This window comes from Haplochromis burtoni, unplaced genomic scaffold (assembly GCF_018398535.1).
Source record: "Haplochromis burtoni strain Fernald_Lab_line unplaced genomic scaffold, NCSU_Asbu1 Contig_175, whole genome shotgun sequence".
NCBI lineage: Eukaryota > Metazoa > Chordata > Actinopteri > Cichliformes > Cichlidae > Haplochromis > Haplochromis burtoni.
Window position 1 is genome coordinate 507,104 of NW_024582536.1, and position 20,741 is coordinate 527,844.

The 20,741-nt window shown below is 41.6% G+C and overlaps 1 protein-coding gene across 1 annotated transcript in view; it reads right to left on the bottom strand.

The window, feature by feature from the left end:
• Positions 1 to 9,294, bottom strand: part of myo10 (myosin X) — a 125,223-nt gene extending 115,929 nt beyond the window's left edge. The window contains exon 1 of the mRNA XM_042225547.1: positions 8,802 to 9,294. Within this exon, the coding sequence (XP_042081481.1) occupies positions 8,802 to 8,822 (21 nt within the window). The 5' untranslated portion in view covers positions 8,823 to 9,294. The remainder of the gene's footprint in view (positions 1 to 8,801) is intronic.
• Between the last annotated feature and the right edge of the window lie 11,447 nt (positions 9,295 to 20,741).

Genomic DNA, 20,741 nt, shown 5'->3' on the forward strand with positions numbered 1-20,741 from the left:
TCTTTTCCATGTGGGCATATTTTCCATATAGTTTAGACATTTTTAGGTAATATTTAAATTAAACTTTAAGGATTTAAGAAAAACAGATGCAAACAGTTTATTTGAAATGACCTAACATGACGATCAGTTCAATAAATATTGACAGTGCACACGATAACTTCAGCTTTATCCTTCAACGTCACCTAAGCGCATTTTATTGACTGTTAGAGAGAAAGTGATTATGTAAGTTTCATGTTATTGGGAGGTTTAAATTGCAGTTATGTCACCAATTATAATACCAGGATTTTTTTTCCCCCAGCAGTGTTAATGTACAGATAAAAATCACAATGAATTGAGCTGCGCAAACCTCTGTGCACAATGTTCCATGAAAACACACATGTGGAGGAAGCTGGACTGAGGGAGAGGTTAGGAAGCGTTAGGATCCAGAGGAATGTTTAGAAATATCCGTCAGGAAGTCAAGACTTAACAGAAAGCCAGAAGAGGAGGATCGAGCAACGAGTGAGGAAGGTGAAGAAACCGAACAGGAATGATGTTTCTGTTCATTTTGTGTCTGGATATTGGGCACTTTTAACACTGCACTCTGCACTTTGGGATTTTGACCAAAATCTTCTGCTTCTTTAATTTTGTGGGCTCATTTTGTTGACAAAGATCTTTGACAAGAGACAAAGAAAACCTGCACCATGCACATCTGAATCATTGCCTTTATTAGTGAATACAATTAGGTGACAATTTATTTTTGAATTGGTGAACAATACAGAAGGTTTGAATTATTTTAGTGATCATTTCCAGAAAAAGGAAAAGTGATTGTTTACCAGCAGGTTTGACATGTAAGTGTGGACTAAGTCCAAGTATGTGTTTAGTCGTTTAAATTGTGAGCCATTTAAAAATGATGACATCATACTGTTGATCTAAGATAGCATGGTAAAAGCCTCCTTTGTCTACTTTGTAACTCAGACTTTTGGCAGATTTTTAGCCAGATGCCCTTCTTGCCTTCCAGTCTTAAACCCGGGAACTTTCACGTGTTAGACAAATGTGTTAACCACTATACTATGAAGCCACTAAAGCAGGGGTGGGGAAACTCCCGGCCTCACGGCCCGGTGTCCTGCAGGTTTTAGATGTGCTGTTGATCCAACACAGCTGATTTAAACGTCTAAACTACCTCCTCAACATGGCTTGAAGTTCTCCAGAGTCCTGGTGATGAACTAATCGTTTGATTCAGGTGTGTTGACAAAGGGTGATATCTAAAACCTGCAGGACACCGGCCCTCGAGGCCTGGAGTTCCCCACCCCTGCTTCACAATGCATTTTATCAGCCACACCCTTAAACCAAATTCCATTTCTCTGCAACAATACTAATAAGAAGCCCACTTGTTTCATTTCATTATTCAAGTTCTGCATGCATTCTCTTAAATAGAATAACAGCTGTCAATGTTCTTAAATAGGTTAAAGGAGATTAAAGAGTTTATGAAATTAAAAAAAAATAAAAAACAAAGACAACCTCAGTGCTAATCCTTGAATCCTAATCCTACATCTGATGCGTTTGCAGTCGAAACATATGTGTGAGATCAGCCTGCACCTCATCCTTGTCTGAACCACACAAAGACTAACGTCATGTCAACCATGAGGTTCTCTTGATAACAATAACACAGACATACATGTACACAGCTGCTACAATGGCATCTACATCATTGATTAACCTACAAACTGAGACAAGAAGCAAATATGAGGAAACAGGGCAGCGTTTAGAGCGTTTTCAAGTCCTAAATGTCTCATCTTCAACAAACCAATCCCTCACACGTGAATGACCAATGTGATCACACAGGAAGAGTCTGGATCAGCTATGTTGGTGCTTTCAACTTTTTTTGTGAAAAAAGTTGAGTGTTTATGTCTCTGCATTGCTTCCAAGATAACTCAGAAAGGTCTGAATACTGACAAAATCTTACACCGAACATGAAGGCGGCTCATCTGTGACAGAAATGCACAACTGAGGCCAGAAGACACCGAAACAAGCAGCTGACCAGAGATGATTAACTGAAAAACAATTACAAAACTGCTTGCATCAGTTTAGTTTTATGAATTCAACTTTATGGCAATTTTCACCAACTTTGATTGTTATTACATCATTTGGGGTGGCTGTAATTCAGGAGGGAGAGTAGGGCATGCACTAACTGAAAGGTTCAGTGTTCGATCCCTGGCTGCTCCAATCTGCATGCCAAATAATCTTGGACAAGATAATAACCCCAAGTTGTTTTCTGATGGATCCATCAGAGCGTGAATGTATCTGAATGTCAGATAGGAAACACTTATGCACAGAAAAAAAATGCTTGTGAATTAAGCAAGTTGCATAGAGCACTTTCACTGCTCAGGTACAGTAGGAACCACTATAAATAAAGGCTTAATCAATCCTGAACTTTATTGCTGATCCATTTTCCATTTTCATATCCATGATGTTTAAACGTTTCGGTTATTAGTATCTCACTAAAAGGTTCCCCTGGTGCTGAGCTAAAAGGAATCCCAAAAACAGGGTTTTAAGAGCTCTGATTGTCTCGTGTTCCTGCAGAGCAGCGATGTAAAGAAATGGGAACTTTTAAAGAAAGTTATGAGCACCATCAAAAAAAAAGCGCCCGTTGATATGCTTTTTGTTGCTCCACCAACCTGCTGAGCTGCTCATTAAAATGATCGGCTTAAATGAACGTTTTGGAACGGACTCACTGCTGCAGTCGGCGGAGGGAATAAAAATAAACAGGTTTCCTGTCTGGGCCCGGGTCTGAAACTGCAAGCCTGAGACTGTTTGATTTCCCACAGTCGCTGCTGCCCCTCTGCCCTACATGCAGTCAGTTGAGAGCAGGGAAACCAGTTTAGGATCGGGTGCAGGCGCCTCTGGCTCGTCTCCAGAGTGTGTGCCGGCTTGAGAAGGTGTTATTTTAGCAGGAGGGTAAAAAGGACTGTGAGCCAGAGCTCGACTCCTTTCTTTTCTTTTTTTTCCTCAAAAAGACGTAGGAAATAGGACACCAGCCCTGTTTAAAGATTGTATATGTGACTGTGGAAAAGAATATTTTTTGTTCCACACATACACACAATTAGAAGGCTAGACAAGGTAGCGAGACACTGATAGTTTGGCTTCAGCTCCAAACAGAAACATTTACACCAGAAATATGTGAAGTTTCATGTTTATCTGGTTAAATCTCGGCTTTGATGTTTGCATATATGACATGTTAGTGCCACAACATATCATATATTGAACACTTTGCTCCCCCCCTCCATATTGACACATGACCATCTCCATTATAATCAATGAGGGATATTAAAAACATCATTTATCCCAAAGTAAGTAAATCTTTCGCCTTTTCATCTACGTTCCAGGGCGAGCAAGCTTAATGACATTATATTGGTGTCCACATACTTCTGGTGATGAACACTGCTGGGGGTGACTGTGGGGATGAGTCACTTATGCGCATCTTGAACTCTTCAAACTCTGACTGGTCACTTGTTAAGACGACCTGAAGAAACTCCTGCAGACCGAGCAGGAATTCAGCTGTATGTATAACAGCTGTCTGACATGAACAACATGGGGGGGGGACAAAATGACAAATCTGCAAGCTGTTTAAATTCCTTGCAGTTCCTTCTGCCTGCTCCACAGGTGTCAAGTTTCAGCTTTAATAAGCACCGGAGAAACGGAGGGAGGGAGAAGAAGCAGTTTGACCCTTCTGCTTGAAATGATCATTAAAATGGAGCAGTATAAAATGGGCAGGGCCTCTGCTTGTTGTGGTGAGCCTATTAATGTCTATGATTGAGCTGTTACTTTTTATGGTTTTAATGGGAAATGCAGGCAGCTGAGGCTGCTGGGAGGAGAAATAAAAGAGGCTCAAAGAATGAAAAGCTTTGCAAGTTTTTCAGGGCTCGTTTGGAATCTAGAGAAGCAGGTTAACGAGTACAGGGACCCGAGTCTCACAGGTTTGTTTTGGAGGCATGTTGGTCCATGTGACTTTCACACAATACTGAATGCAACAGAGCTCTGCCAACATGGACGTTTATATATTCACATCAGTGTATGAACACAGAGACGGGTTTGAGCTGAGGATCTGTGCTGTGTGCAACACTCCAAAAGGGCGTGTAGTCATGTAGTCAAATATAACAGTGTTAATCAGGAGAAGAAGCCCCTGAGTTACAGATGAGTTGTTCTAAACCAGCACTTCCTCAAACTACCTGCAGCTCACCACGTCGAAGCACTGGGGAGTTTTTTTTATGACGTGCATCTTAAGAAGTTTATTTATTTATTTATTTGTTGTTGTTTTTCCCTTTTGCCTGTCCCGTTTGGTTCATCATCAGATTTATTGTCTAAAGGTGAAGAAAGATGCCCAACGGATTTACTTTACCAAATTGACCATCCCAGCCTTGCCGTAGTGGTCTATTTGATTCACCTTTTATTGTTTATTTTATTTTATTTTTTTTATTTTCACTTGCTAGATACGGGACAGACTTGAATGAGGAAAAGAAAAGGGAGAAAGGAAGAGGGGGAAAAAACAGCGGAGAAGAGGGAAAGAAGAAAGAAGTTTATTTTTATAAACTTAGCTAACTGAATGGTTGTAGCTTAACGGATCCAAGTAGCCTAATGTTCATTTTTAGCCAACAAATTTAGATTAAATAATTTATTCACCAGCTCAGTGAATCATTCATCACTGCATGTGAACAACACTAACCACGCTTTGGAGCTGGTACAGACCTATATTACCGTCTCTTTATGCTGCAAGTGGGAGATAAACGTGTTATGGTGGGTGGACAGAGGTATGCTAATTGCTTACAACCTGCCCATCCCCACCACTCAGTGGCAGCCTTTCTGGTGCAAACCCTGAACTTGAAGCCCAGTACATATACTGGTATTCAAAATTTAAACCACATGGACAAATAATAAAGTTACAACTCAAACTGCTGTCTGCTTCCTGTCTCCTACAGTAAAGAGAGAAAACATTTGCTTTAAAGCAGAAAAAAGCCAAGGCAGCCAAGAAAAGGCATGAAGGCATAATTATACCTAAACAACGTGAGAAAATATGATTTCATGATTTGTTCTGATTGGTCTTTAAACATAAGCCAGCCATCGTTATTAAAAACAAAGTAACTCTGTATGTCTTGGACTTTATAGCACAAAAATGTACAATCCGTCTATCATTGCTCCCTGCCTTCAAGAAGCCTGACTGACATCTGTTCTCTCTTTTTTTCTTTAACTCCCCCATTGCTGAATAAATTTACACTGCGATCACTGCAAACACACACCTGAGGCACAGCTGCCGTCTGATTGGTGGACAGGTGAGGCCCAGCTCTCTCCACGCCCACCAGTTCAAATAAAAACAAACCTTCTAACCGACTGAACTTAGTGACTCCATTATGTCAACACACACCCGAACACACACCGCCTCAAAACACACTGCAGTTCCTCCTACCACAGAAGAGAAAATGATCCTCTGCAGTTTATTGGATACAACAGAGCCGAACATTAGCCAATCACTGACACTGACACAGGATTCTCGAGGCTGTTGGTCAGTGAAGTCTGAATGAAATCTGCCTCATCCTGCCAATGACGACCCAAATAACACAAATGGATAAAGCTAAGCATGCAATCTCTCTGCTGGATTCAAAGGGGTTTTTCTGTGACAAATACAGAGCATTCGTAACATTAACTTTGTTCATCCTTAACACTAAGACATAAGTGACAGCGTTACGCAGCCGTTTTCTATGTTTAGCAGCTTTTCTCCCCGTGAAACAAAAACCTGCAGAGTATATAAAACGACTCTGATTGCTGCTGGACTGCAAGAACGATTCCTGTTTCAAGAAAATGACCAAGTGATGAAAATGTGCCGTCTGGATTTGTGGTTAGGCTCTATTTATAGCGGCTGGACTGAGTGCTGCAGACTGTTTTGGCTGCAGCTCAGTAATTAGAGATGAGAAACCTCCTGCTGAAGGATGTGTCATTGTCAACGCATTCGTGTCTCTGATGTTCAGGACAATGTGCTCTTCTGTAGCTCGCAGGCATAACTTTGAATTTAAGTCAGGCTGGAGAAATCGTCCCGAGCATTTCCACATATGAAAATCTTTCAGAACTCGATGGATAATATTAAATAAATCGCACAAATTAGGAGAAAATTACCCTAACAGATGTGATGTTGACAGTGAGATTTCTCTTCTTCGCACTCCTCCTCAAACACTTTGAACCACAGTCATCATAAAGATGACAGCCATTAAGTGCTGAAACTAACACATTCTTTCAGTCATTTAACACAGTCTCTTAAATGTGTCATTCTCCAGTTCAGCCTGTCAGCTGCTTCAACTCTTTGAACCTCACAAATACTCCAAATAAAAGTCTCCCTTCTCCCCAGGAAGCCAGATAAGTTAATAATAATAGGATGAATCCTAACTAAGTGAATGGTCACTGGCTTGTTTCGGCATAAATGTAAATAAAAATAAAATGGCAAGGCTAAAACAAACAGAAATCTGACAATTAAAGATGAAATATTCACAAAATGTAGCTAAAAGGTGGTTAGCAGCGTTACCAGGTTCTCCCTCGTCTGCACGAGTTCTCTCCAGCTCCCTCACTCAGTAACATATGAATGGGTTTAGGTTAACTGGTGATTCTAAAGGTGACCATTACCACAAAGCAAGAAGATTCTGTAACACAGTGAATTTACTAATGGAGTTAATCAGGCATCCTAAAGAGGTTTTCAAAGACAGCCGGCTGAAGGTTCGATGCCCTTTATTAACAGCATGTCTTTGTCTGTCCGGAGACTGCGGGTCCCTCGTGTACACACTGCATAAATAAGAAACACTTCAGGTTCTTTCCCAGTTCGCATTCCTCTCTTGTCAAACCGTTGGCCTCCGTATGGAATGACTGAAGCCGGTTTACTTCCTTGTCAAATGCCCTTTTCCTTGAAGACTGGGCTCTTTGTTTCAGCTGTGATTAGCTGGCAGATATACAGGCAGGCAGGCCGATATTTGAGACTATTGTGCATGCCTGCCTGCTTCTGGCAATGAGAATTATTCCCCCTCAGACTTCCACAGAGCTGAACTGCTGGATGTAGCCCTCCATACTCGTCATGAGACCGGCTCGGCCTCGCAGTGTTTGTTTAACTCTGCCTCACACATGCACATATGAGCTCAGTGAGTTCCATGACCTTTGGCCCTTCATACTGCCGAAAGTGAGACTGGAATTTCAAATTTTACAAGCACCAATGGGAAAGCAGGTGGTTTTTTATTCGTTTTTTTTTTTCTTTTCAAACCAGGAAGCAAAGCTTTTTATAATTGTTCGCCAGCCTTTAACACCGCTACCTGAAGAGAAACCAGTTTTAAATCACTTTCAGTGTCATACGGTTTTTGTTTGTTTGTTTTTCTGAGCAGGTCTGTTAGTGAAACCAACCACAGTGATGACAGGTTGTTTTCCTGAGGGCTTCCAAAGGGGGAAAAAAGAAAGCATTGAGGTATGAGTCAGGGATGACTCAAGTGTTACCGCTGTTACCTGGCCCACGTCATCAGAGGAAAAGGTGTGAGCGCTGATATTGCAAGTGTATCGCAATGAACACCTTTTATCCCTGAGTCACAGCTCATGCTGTTAGATGGTGGACGTACAGCATACTTACAGAGTGCTTCAGGTAATCGAGAAAAACCACCTGACATACCCAACAGTGACGAGGGCAGCCCAAATGACCAGGTAACAGAAGTCACAGTTAGATCCACAAATGTCAGGAAATTTCTACGCATGTACTTCTGAAGCAAATGAAACAAATGTACTTATTTGTTGTTAATATAATAATTACATTACTGCACAGTAAGGCTCACCAGCTGATCACCGCTTACACAGAACATGACCATTCTTAACCTGGAGTGAAGCCAACAGTCTGCACAAAGAACAAGACAAGAAGAGGCAGAAAGTAGGCCAGCAATCGGCAAGCTGCAACACTGATGTTTAGTATTGGAAAGCTTTCTTTTAATTTAAATTTTAATTATTGAAATATGTGTTTAATGTCGTTGTTTTGATGAAGACTTTTAAGTGTGTTTGAAAATGTTTTTTGACGAATAAAAACCAGAAATAGTTGAGGAGTCCAAACTCTGCTGCACCATAACAGAGCAAAGCAAAGTGACTGCTGCCATTAATGAAACCTCAGTGGTAGCTTACACTGAATAAGTTCAATCAGCTTTTAAGGCAGGAGCTCAGGACTCGTGCTTCCGAACATCCGACAGTCACTGAAAGTGTGAATTTCTGCATCTTGGCCAGAACAAAACTCCCCTTGGCCGCAGGTTTAGACGTCTATCAATATCTTTACAAGACAGTTTCTGCGGAAGGAAAGAAGAAAAGAGGTGCGGAAATACCAAAGGTCCACTGGGACCAGTCCAAACCCCCCTCTGTCCCTGTGAGATCCGTGTTTTAATGATGTACGTTTGATATTCTTACAGGGATTTGGGAAAAGCGCGTTTAAAGAATCTAAAAAGTGCTTTATGGCATCTTTATGACATGAGCAGGAACTCCACTGGGTTTATTTTACGTTGCTCACCGTTTAATTTCCATTTTAAAGTATCCTATCTTACCATTACTCCTGGCACTCAGTAGTAAGTTTATGCCTCATAGTATTTGCATCCTTTCAATAAAGCAAGATTTGGAGCCTGCTGTGCATGAGCTGCACATGTTTGGAGAGGTTTCCTTGTTTTACAATTCTCCAAAAGTTTGCAGGACGAGAGGAAAAGTAACACTGCGAGCATATGGAAGATGTGCTGCGCGCTGCGTGAACGAAGCAGTTGCAGACTTGAGCGTCTTCTTACCTCCGTGAAGAAATTATCCATTGCCCGATTTATTTTAATCCCCGAGGATTTACTGTATGGCACCCGCGCGTCCGGTCAATCCAACTCATGTGTTGTTAGTGGGATACAAACAAAAACCCAGAAAGAAGAAGGGCAGCGGATCCGAAAGCTTCAGTGCATCATCTTTCTCCTGAAAGTGTGCGGGCTGGAGGACGCTCACAGCGTGGGTCAGTGTGGAGCTACAGTAGTAAGTTTACTCTTTTGTTTCCTGGGTTACTCATCCAGCACAGAGTCCTTTAAAGCAGATCTTTGGGGGCTTCTCCTGTTGGAGCTCTCTGCGTGTCCTCCGCGCGTGTCCGGCTGTCACTTCTTGGTCCACGTGGTTCGGTGCGCACTTTGTTTGATCAACAGTGAAAATTTGGAGGAAACGCGACTAAACGACACGCCGGTCAAACTTTGGAGACTCTCTCTCGGCCAGCCAGTCACTCAGACCGGCGGACAATAATACTCAAGCTCCACCTCCAGCCCTTCCAGCACCTCCCTCCTTCTCCCACTACTGCTGCCCCGCTGTCTCTCTGACTCCTCCTGCTGTCAACATGGAGAGTCCGGAGCTCAGAGACTGGGAAGATAAGAAAAGGCGCTGGAGCGCAGAAAGGCTGAAAACTGCTTAAATTTGGAGAAGGACTCACTTTTGGGGGCAGCCTCAAGTGGCCAATTGACGAACTGGAGTTTTTTTTTTATTTTTTGCTTCAAAGATGATGTGATGTTATTCATATGATTGTTGTGTTTTTCTCTGTATGTATTACTGTAGGGTCTACCTCACAATATAAAGCACCTTGAGGCGACTGTTGTTGTGATTTGGCGCTGTATAAATAAAATTGAATTGAATTGATGTGACTTTGAATTGTACAACTGGATCAAACCTTTATTCAAATCCCCTCCGAAAAAGAATAACATGCCATATCTTTCACCAGTCAGTAACAACAGAAATACTTTCAAGTTGAATTTTAGTGAAATAAAACAAAGGCTTATTTAAGCTAACTCTGTTTTCCCCTCGTAAATCATTTTCCTTCATAGCTTAACTCTGCATTTTTCCACTGGTCATCCACCCATCCTGAAGGGACTCTGCGCCTCACCACAGCAGGTGCACTCCACAATTTGAAAGTCACTGGTGTATATATAATTAATTTTACTGCTGTGAGGCACAGGGCCGGAGCCAGTGAGTAGCTCGAGGGGTGGCCATGGCCACAACAGACTAAAGTCAGTGCACCAATCACTGCTATGCAGGATTTAGAGTGCTTTGTTTGTGATTCTTTGCGTATGTATTTGTGTATGCAGATGTGTTTGGATGCAGTCCTTCAGATGACCAACAGCATGCAGAGAAGAAAAAACATCAATAAAATATAAGCTTATAACAGCAGTGTGAGAAAAGAAGAATCACAGATTAATAAAAAAAAAAAAGACAGTTGCTGCAATGAGCAGGTTTCATTGGTCAGTTGATTTCACTTCAGCTCTTTGTTTTTATAACTTCGCTTTTCTCCGCGGTCGGCTGAAGAACCAAAAACAGCACAAGCAAAAGTAGCCCACAGACCAGTTGGCTGTGATAGCGCCCCCTGGTGACAGTAAACAGTTGCAGTATATAGACATCCTTAGACTCTGCGTACGACCAATCATGCTTAAGCTCTTTTGGATTCACATACGTACTCAGAAAATTAGAGTTACAACAAGTAAGAATTCTTTATCTAGCATACATTTTATGATGACTCATTTCTCTGCAGACTCAGTTTAACAGTGTAACCATCCATGTAATTAACTTGGGCTTTATCACCAATAAAAGCAATTAAGTTGAGCATTTTTCTGATTATGATATATCCTATGGTATGTTTCTACAAAGGAGTCATAAGAAATTTGTATGAAGTCCTGTAGCAAAAACTCTCAAAGTAAGGTTTTATATAAATGTGGCCACTGTGAAAACAGCAATATTAAACTACATCTGAGAAACAGAAACTGAATAGAGTGTAAAATAACATCAGATGATAACATAAAATATTCATTTAACACACTAGTACTCACCTGAATCAAATAATGTTTATAAAAATAAATGTAAAGTTTGTTTCTTTTAAAAAAGTAAAACATTCATGTGCATATAAGAAATGATCTCACCTCAATATTTACTGTGTGTTCAAAATCCCCAGTATAATAATCACACCAAGCCATGAGAACCATTTGGCAGACTGCAGGTTTTGATAATATTCCAGTTTGTTAAAAAGAACCATTTGTCACTGAGCGAAATGTTTAAACATCAAAAACACATTCAAATTTCTTAATATTCAGCAGTTTCTGAAACAAGGAGTTCACTTTAAGCCCAAAAGACACAGAGAAAGGTTTTTATCAAGCAAAAACGTTTATACAGCAGCGATGACGAATACTCGACAGCAGAAAATTGTCACATTTCCAACAAACTGGTTGAGGAGCCTTTTTGTTCTTTGTATCTGTGAGCCGGTGTAGACCACGTCTGTATAAACATGTAATGAGCTAAACGGTCAAACATTAACATTCCAGCTACAGGTTAACAACACAACCCTCACACATGTGTCTGTGTCTGGTTTTCCCTTTACTTATAGCCACGTCAAATGACCCTTAACCCCCGCAGGTTCAGGGTCCTAAACCCCACCATTCAAAAATACATTTGTATTTTTTTTAAATGGTGCGTCTTAAGAAAACCCAGATGTGCTTTGAGGTTTTGTGTCAATGCTACATTATCAATGCAATACACAAATTCAAATACAAAGTAGTAGATGAATTTTAAATGTAGTCTATCTGTACCTGAAGACATTTACTTACTATTATAGACGTATAGGACATAGCCACAACCCTCTGATTTAGGGGCTCTGCGTTTTGAAGCGTCAACATTAGTGTTATGGCTGCTGACATTATTTTTTTGGAGGCAGAAGTGACTGTAAATGGACCAGATGTCAGGGACTTGGGTCATCAGACCCGGGGTCCACGAGCAGCTTTTGTGCTTATTTATATGTTGATGGGGCGTACCATGGTATTGTGTATATTTGCTGTATTGTGCTGTCCCTGGTTTCCCTGCTTGAGTGTGCCCTGCCGGGTGGCTGGCCACACCCAAGGATGATAACACACACCTGCAGCTGATCAGCCTCGCTGGGGAAGCTACTTTGCAGTGTGGTTGAGCTCTCTCCGACGCTGGATCGTTGCGTGAGACTTCCCGTCAGTTTCCCAGCTAGATGTCTGCTAGTGTGAGGTTGTCATAGTGTGAAGTATTAACGGCTGCCTCTGTGTTCTTCCTGCAGGAGTGTAGAGACAGGAGGGCAGCGAGCGTGGGTACTAGGAACACTAGGAAGCAGAGTTTCGGAGTACAGACACTGGGAAAAGACACTGCATGGGACTCGGGAGAGTGCACGGGGATTTATTGTGGTTTATATTTGCAACACTGTAAATAAAGACACTGCTTCATTTGAAGAGTTCTTTGTTTTGGGTCCTAGTTCCCCACGTCCCCACGGTCTGCCTGCTCAAACCGTGACACCAGAGAGTTGAGCCTCTCAATGATCACCTGCTGGCTTGCTCAAGAAGTCACATTCATAAACTGTATGGGTGCACACCTGCTAATTAGGGATTAGTAACAGACTGATTAAAATACTAGAATATACTAGAAGCTGGTGCACAGACCTGTTGAATGGTCTGTACTTTACAACAAGCCATATCATTTATCAGATATTTCCATCAAACGTACTCTAAAAGGCGCCAATAATACAGTTGATGAGGTTGAGTTCAATGAGTCAACTCAGTGGTGAGGCCTAACTGACACCTACCTGCATGTCAGAGCACCTGTTAGTCAAAGCAGCAGTCCCTAAACTCTAAGAGTTACCAAAACTCAAAAGGAGAACATTAAAAAAAGAGACCGTTTTGCTGCTTGGCCAAAGCGAACCTGAGTCTGCTAACCCTGTGGCCTGAGAGCATCATTTCTTTGGACGAGATGACTAATTCTGACCTGGTGCGGAAGGCCACACTGAAACTAAACGTTTCCCATGAAAGCAAAAGCTTACTTCATGGTGCTGGACCTGAACCTGAGGGAGCAAAACTGTTTCCTGGATTATATAAAAGTGTTTGATCAGGAAATGTTGGTAAAGTCTATGCTGCTGTAAAAGTAAAGCTAAAAAAAATGCAGATGTTTCACAGTGAATAAATTTGCTTTCAAAAGTGCATTCGTCTGTTTTGGCTGCACGTTAGGCACAAAATGTTTGCAAACCACTGGTGTAGAGGTTTCTTTTTCTCAGGCTACATTAAGAGAGTTTAGCTGCTTCTCAAAGCTTCTAATCATAACCTCGTGAGATGCAGGCAACTTCTAAGGTGCTTCTGAAATGTTTTCACTGTGGACTCTTTGTATTACTGTGTGCTTGTTTTAAATTTGTGCAATACCAAAACCACAATGATGCATGTGGTGCACAATCCTGTGACTGTCAGCAGCTCACGTAGGAGTGGAAATAAAATGTGAGGCAACCACAGAAAAGAAGAAGAAATAATGCGGTTTAAAAGAAGGAGAAAATAGATTTCTGACATATCATCCTGAGAAAGTTGAATAAGGTGAAGCAGGAATGCACTAACCAGCTAATTCCACATGTTCCAGCAAAAAGGCCATTAAGGTAGCCAAGTATGTTGGCAAGTCTACAGCTGAGAGTGTGTTCTTGCACCAGAAGTCATGCAAAGCTGCCAGATTTGGGAAATTTTAAGGTTTCTGACTCATACATTGATCTGGGCTGAGAGTTACTGCAGATCCAGCCAATGTAAGCTTTGGAACAAATGAAACTCTGTTTCACAAACGCCAGACATGATGAATTTAGGCCAATGCTGGACCAAGAGCTTTTGGGTACTAGGATACAGTATTTTTTTTTAAATTCTGGGTAGCTGAAAAGAGTAAAATGCTATTAACACGTCTGTCTGTTGTGTCAGACTCAGCTGTTGGTGGATTGATGAACAGCTGAACTGCACATAATTCCAGAAGTTAAGGGGTTTAAAAAGGCCTCTAAGCCAGAGCTGCTCGAACCCTCGAACGATTAACATCTCTTGCTGCTTTGGTAAAAATTCCCTCTGGGAACAAACAAGGAAATAGTGCTAATAATGTGGTTTCATCAATCAAAAAACTATTACTTTCAACTTTAACCCTCTTAATTGTCATTAGTAATGGCGAGTCCTAATTCAATGCAATGTACATCGGCTTAAATGTCTTTTACAATAAAGTTTTTACTTTCCCATTTCGTCAAATCAGTGCTTACTTAGAAATAAAACATACAAAAACTTGTTTCAGTAATTTGTGTCTGAATGAGTCCAAAGATCAGTAAATGGAAGCAGGGCAGCACTTTAAACTGCGCTGTTGCCTTGAGGTAGTTTTCTCTGTGTTAATGTAGAACAGTGATGGAGGATTTTCAAAACATCAAATGAGACTGTGGAGCAACAAGGATTAGTTTTCCCTCTCTTACCTCGAGCTCTACACTCTTCATTCACTTCCTTCTCGCTTCTATTTTTCTCAGAGACGCCGGTGCTGGTCACCTGTCTGGACTCTGTCATCTCAGCAACCCTTGACCTCTAATTTGCGGCCGTGTCAGAGGTTAAGTAACACTCGTTCCCTGTAGCGATGGTCTTTAAGCTCCTGAGGATTTCATAGTCAGGGTCAAACTGGATTTAATGGGAGCACTGAGCTCAGCCCACCTCTGCAAATTCACACTAACCTGAACATGCCTCGCCTTCTGGTCTTGACCCTTTGTGTCAAGAATTTGTGAGATTTGATATGTGGGCGCTGATTATGAGTGAAAGACTGATCCTTCTCTTGACTGACGAGAAGCTGCTGAAGCACTTAGCGGTGTAATCTCTGCATGTGTCAGCCCGTTCACTAATACACTCTCACACTTACCTGTTTTAGAACTTCAGGTGTAAATGTTGGACTTTCTCCGACAGCATGTGTTTATTAATTGTGTGTCAATCGTTTATGTTGTGATGCTGTCATGATGAGCTCATCCATCATTGTCAACCTAATGCTTGATGTCGGCTAAGAGCTGACATGAGTTACATATAGAGAAAATAAATAAACCATGTTAAAAAATATGCATATTTCTGCTGTAAAGCTAATCATTATAACACGCCACAGAGACCGCCGAGAACCTGGATCTGCAGTTTTTGGTGTTTTTGTGTTGACTTCATTTTTCAGCCCTGCAGGTTGTTATTTTTGTTTTTCTGTGATTGATTTTAAAACTCATGGGAACGAAACCTCAGTCGGACATTAGTGGAAATCAAAGGTTACGCAGCATTTAAATACCAGCTGCTGAAGAAGCCATGGGCCAGAATTTGCAGATGTTCGTGCAAAACAGAAGCGATTCTCTCTGTGTCCATTGTTGTAATCCTTTCATCATGTGAATGTGACCTCTGTTCACATTATGATCTGGATTTGGATTTGACAATGTAGTTTATGTGACAAGGGGACCAAATCAATAACAAATCGTATGAAAAATGTGTTTAGTGTTAGAGAATCAACTTATTAAGAGACAAATTAGAAGACAATGTTGGATGTTGACAGAGGAAATAAAGAAATGTGTCTGAAATCTGGAACTGATCATCTCTTGGTTTACCAATACTGCAGGATTATAAGAGTCATTTTTTTCTCTTGTTGTTTGATTCTTTGCCAGCATCTTAAAATTTCAAAGTGCCCAAAACAGGATGAGGAAGACAAACATTTCCTGTGACTCTTTTAGACTTCTCCTAAAGATGTAAGATAACCGGACTGGGAATTATTTTCTTCCAGGACTGTGTCAGTGGTGAAGCCAAAACAGACATCCTCTATCATGCTGCGAGGAAGACAGAGAGAGCAGAAGACTGACTGTGGCAAAATAAAACACTGGAAGAGACGAGGAGCAGCAAAATCAGGTAACTCCGGCCATTTGAGAAAGCCCTAAATACTGTAAATGCAAACAGTGCTCTAAATATGTGCACAGCTTTTTAACGTTACGTTTATTTATCATTTATTTTTATTTGTACGTTTATTTTTTACCTGCATGTTGAGATGGGTAGTTGTGCAAACTTGTTTCATTAAGTAATTTCAGGAGTGCCCACTCCGGGTCGGGGATGAGTTCCTGCCCCAAGTGGAGGAGTTCAAGTATCTCGGGGTCTTGTTCGCGAGTGATGGGAGAAGGGAGCCGGAGATCGACAGACGGATTGGGGCTGCAGCTGCAGTAATGCAGACGCTGCACCGGTCCGTCGTGGTGAAGAGGGAGCTGAGTGTAAAAGCGAAGCTCTCAATTTACCGGTCGATCTACGTCCCTACCCTCACCTATGGCCACGAGCTGTGGGTAGTGACCGAAAGAACGAGATCGCGGATACAAGCGGCAGAAATGAGCTTCCTCCGAAGGGTGGCTGGCCTCTCCCTTAGAGATAGGGTGAGAAGTTCGGCCATCCGGGAGGGGCTCAGAGTAGAGCAGCTGCTGCTCCACATCGAAAGGAGCCAGCTGAGGTGGTTCGGGCATCTGACAAGGATGCCCCCTGGGCGCCTCCTGGGTGAGGTGTTCCAGGCATGTCCCACCGGGAGGAGGCCCCGGGGCAGACCCAGGACACGCTGGAGAGATTATATCTCTCGGCTGGCCTGGGAACGCCTTGGTATTCCCCCGGATAAGCTGGAGGAGGTGGCTGGGGAGAGGGAGGTCTGGGCCTCTTTGCTTAGGCTGCTGCCCCCGCGACCCGGCCTCGGATAAAGCGGATGAAGATGGATGGATGGATGGTTTGCTAAATTATTAAGGTGGAATAAACAACATTTAACTTAAAATGAAGTCAATTGAATTACAGCTCTTTTGCTTCTGTGTTCTCTTATAGTTTGACTCATTTCTCTGACTTAACTGGTGACAATTTTGGAAAAATATATGTAGCGGCGATTCCTCTTGTTTGACCAAACAAACATCCAGTAAAATTTAAAATATACAAGCCACTGCTGCACTGAGGTAACATTTTGTAGGCATGCAAAAGAAGTCCACTGTCCGAACTTGAAAGTTGCGTTTTAGGGTTTATTCATCTAGTTTGGCGAGCAATAACAAAGATCCATTTTTATTGCTTCCTGCTATTTCTCCTGCTCTGGGGGGGAAAAAATATATAGGCCCACCCCAGTGTATGTTGGTCCTATACCATTCTCTTTATTTATAGAAAAATGGCGCTACAGTTCTTCCTGACTAACTTAACAACAAAACAAAACAAAACAAGACAATGAAACAAGTATTAACCTACAAATAAAACTTGCGAATAACCCAAAAAAGCAAAAAAGTAAACCAACAACAAACTTTAAGAAATTTCAAAATAATTAAAAAAAAAAAGTTTTTAATGAAAACCAGTAAACAACCATATAATACAATGGCGGGGAAATCAAATGCACCGAATCTTCAAAAAACGTCAGCAAATAGAAAAATGCTGCAAAAGCTCACAAAGCACAATCACAATGTTTTTCTTTCCTTGAAGTTTTTCAGGGAAAAAACACTGATGTTGTAGAGGTTTTTAAAGAAAACTCACAAAAAAAGACAAATACCTTGGAGTACACATTGACAATAAACTGGACTGGGCTAAAAACACCACAACACTCTACAGGAAGGGCCAGAGTCGTCTCTATTTTTTGAGGCGACTGAGGTCCTTCAACATCTGCCAGAAAATGCTGAGGATTTTCTATGTTATTTAATTGTGTGTCAATCGTTTATGTTGTGATGTCTGTCATGATGAGCTATCTCATTGTCAACTAATGCTTGATGTCGGGCTAAGAGCTGAACATGAGTTACCATTAGAGATAAATAAACCATGTTAAAAATTGCAATTTCTGGTAAGCTAATCATATATAACCGCCACAGAGCGCGAACCTGGATCTGCAGTTTTTGGATTTTTTGTTGTTTGACTTCATTTTCAGCCTGCAGTTGTTATTTTTGTTTTTCGTGATTGATTTTAAACTCATGGAACGAAACTCAGTCGGAATTATGGAATCAAAGGTTACGCAGCATTAATACCAGCTGCTGAAGAAGCCATGGGCAGTCTTGCAGATGTTGTGCAAAACAGAAGCGATTCTCTCTGTTCCATTGTTGTAACTTCTCATGTGAATGTACTATACTTTCAATTATGATCTGGATTTGGAATTTGACATGTGTTTATGTGACAGGGGACCAAATCAATAATAAATCGTTACTGAAAATGTGTTTAGTGTTAGAGAATAATTATTAGAGACAAATTAGAAACAATGTTGGATGTTGACAGAGGAAATAAAGAAATGTGTCTGAAATCTGGAACTGATCATCTCTTGGTTTACCAATACTGCAGGATTATAAGAGTCATTTTTTTCTCTTGTTGTTTGATTCTTTGCCAGCATCTTAAAATTTCAAAGTGCCCAAAACAGGATGAGGAAGACAAACATTTCCTGTGACTCTTTTAGACTTCTCCTAAAGATGTAAGATAACCGGACTGGGAATTATTTTCTTCCAGGACTGTGTCAGTGGTGAAGCCAAAACAGACATCCTCTATCATGCTGCGAGGAAGACAGAGAGAGCAGAAGACTGACTGTGGCAAAATAAAACACTGGAAGAGACGAGGAGCAGCAAAATCAGGTAACTCCGGCCATTTGAGAAAGCCCTAAATACTGTAAATGCAAACAGTGCTCTAAATATGTGCACAGCTTTTTAACGTTACGTTTATTTATCATTTATTTTTATTTGTACGTTTATTTTTTACCTGCATGTTGAGATGGGTAGTTGTGCAAACTTGTTTCATTGAAGTAATTGGAGTGCCCACTCCGGGTCGGGGATGAGTTCCTGCCCCAAGTGGAGGAGTTCAAGTATCTCGGGGTCTTGTTCGCGAGTGATGGGAGAAGGGAGCCGGAGATCGACAGACGGATTGGGGCTGCAGCTGCAGTAATGCAGACGCTGCACTGGTCCGTCGTGGTGAAGAGGGAGCTGAGTGTAAAAGCGAAGCTCTCAATTTACCGGTCGATCTACGTCCCTACCCTCACCTATGGCCACGAGCTGTGGGTAGTGACCGAAAGAACGAGATCGCGGATACAAGCGGAGAATGAGCTTCCTCCGAAGGGTGGCTGGCCTCTCCCTTAGAGATAGGGTGAGAAGTTCGGCCATCCGGGAGGGGCTCAGAGTAGAGCAGCTGCTGCTCCACATCGAAAGGAGCCAGCTGAGGTGGTTCGGGCATCTGACAAGGATGCCCCCTGGGCGCCTCCTGGGTGAGGTGTTCCAGGCATGTCCCACCGGGAGGAGGCCCCGGGGCAGACCCAGGACACGCTGGAGAGATTATATCTCTCGGCTGGCCTGGGAACGCCTTGGTATTCCCCCGGATAAGCTGGAGGAGGTGGCTGGGGAGAGGGAGGTCTGGGCCTCTTTGCTTAGGCTGCTGCCCCCGCGACCCGGCCTCGGATAAAGCGGATGAAGATGGATGGATGGATGGTTTGCTATTAGTATAATGAATAAAAACATTTAACTTAAAATGAAGTCAATTGAATTACAGCTCTTTTGCTTCTGTGTTCTCTTATAGTTTGACTCATTTCTCTGACTTAACTGGTGACAATTTTGGAAAAATATATGTAGCGGCGATTCCTTTTGTTTGACCAAACAAACATCCAGTAAAATTTAAAATATACAAGCCACTGCTGCACTGAGGTAACATTTTGTAGGCATGCAAAAGAAGTCCACTGTCCGAACTTGAAAGTTGCGTTTTAGGGTTTATTCATCTAGTTTGGCGAGCAATAACAAAGATCCATTTTTATTGCTTCCTGCTATTTCTCCTGCTCTGGGGGGGAAAAAATATATAGGCCCACCCCAGTGTATGTTGGTCCTATACCATTCTCTTTATTTATAGAAAAATGGCGCTACAGTTCTTCCTGACTAACTTAACAACAAAACAAAACAAGACAATGAAACAAGTATTAACCTACAAATAAAACTTGCGAATAACCCAAAAAAGCAAAAAAGTAAACCAACAACAAACTTTAATAAATTTCAAAATAATTAAAAAAAAAAAGTTTTTAATGAAAACCAGTAAAACAACGTATATATACGATTGGCGGGGAAATCAAATGCACCGAATCTTCAAAAAACGTCAGCAAATAGAAAAATGCTGCAAAAGCTCACAAAGCACAATCACAATGTTTTTCTTTCCTTGAAGTTTTTCAGGGAAAAAACACTGATGTTGTAGAGGTTTTTAAAGAAAACTCACAAAAAAAGACAAATACCTTGGAGTACACATTGACAATAAACTGGACTGGGCTAAAAACACCACAGCACTTTACAGGAAGGGCCAGAGTCGTCTCTATTTTTTGAGGCGACTGAGGTCCTTCAACATCTGCCAGAAAATGCTGAGGATTTTCTAGAGTCTGTTGTGGCCAGTGCAATCCTCTATGCTGTTGCATGCTGGGGGAGCAGGCTGAGGGTCGCAGATGCCAACAGACTTAATAAACTAATCCGTAAGGCCAGTCAATGTTGTGGGGATGGAGCTGGACTCCCTCAAGGTGGTGTCGGAGAGGCGGATGCTGTCCAAGATAAAGACTAATGTTGGATAACACCTCCCACCCACTCCATGACATGCTGGTCAGTCACAGGAGCTCGTTCAGTGAGAGACTGAGATTACCAAAAAGCACCACTGAACGACACAGGAAATCTATTCCTGCCTGTGGCCATCTCCCTGTACAACGCATCCACTTAACACACTGTTTGCTGCTACAACTACACATGTTTCTTTTCCAACTATTTATTATGAGTGACTTATGTATGTATGTATTATGTATGTATGTATGTTTATGTATGTATTGTATGTAGTGTATGTATTATATTATGTATATATTGTACTATTCTTATCTTGTTAGGTTTGCTTTGTTCTTAATGTTGGTTTAAAATGGAGCACTGTAACAAAAAAATAATTCCCCCAGGGATT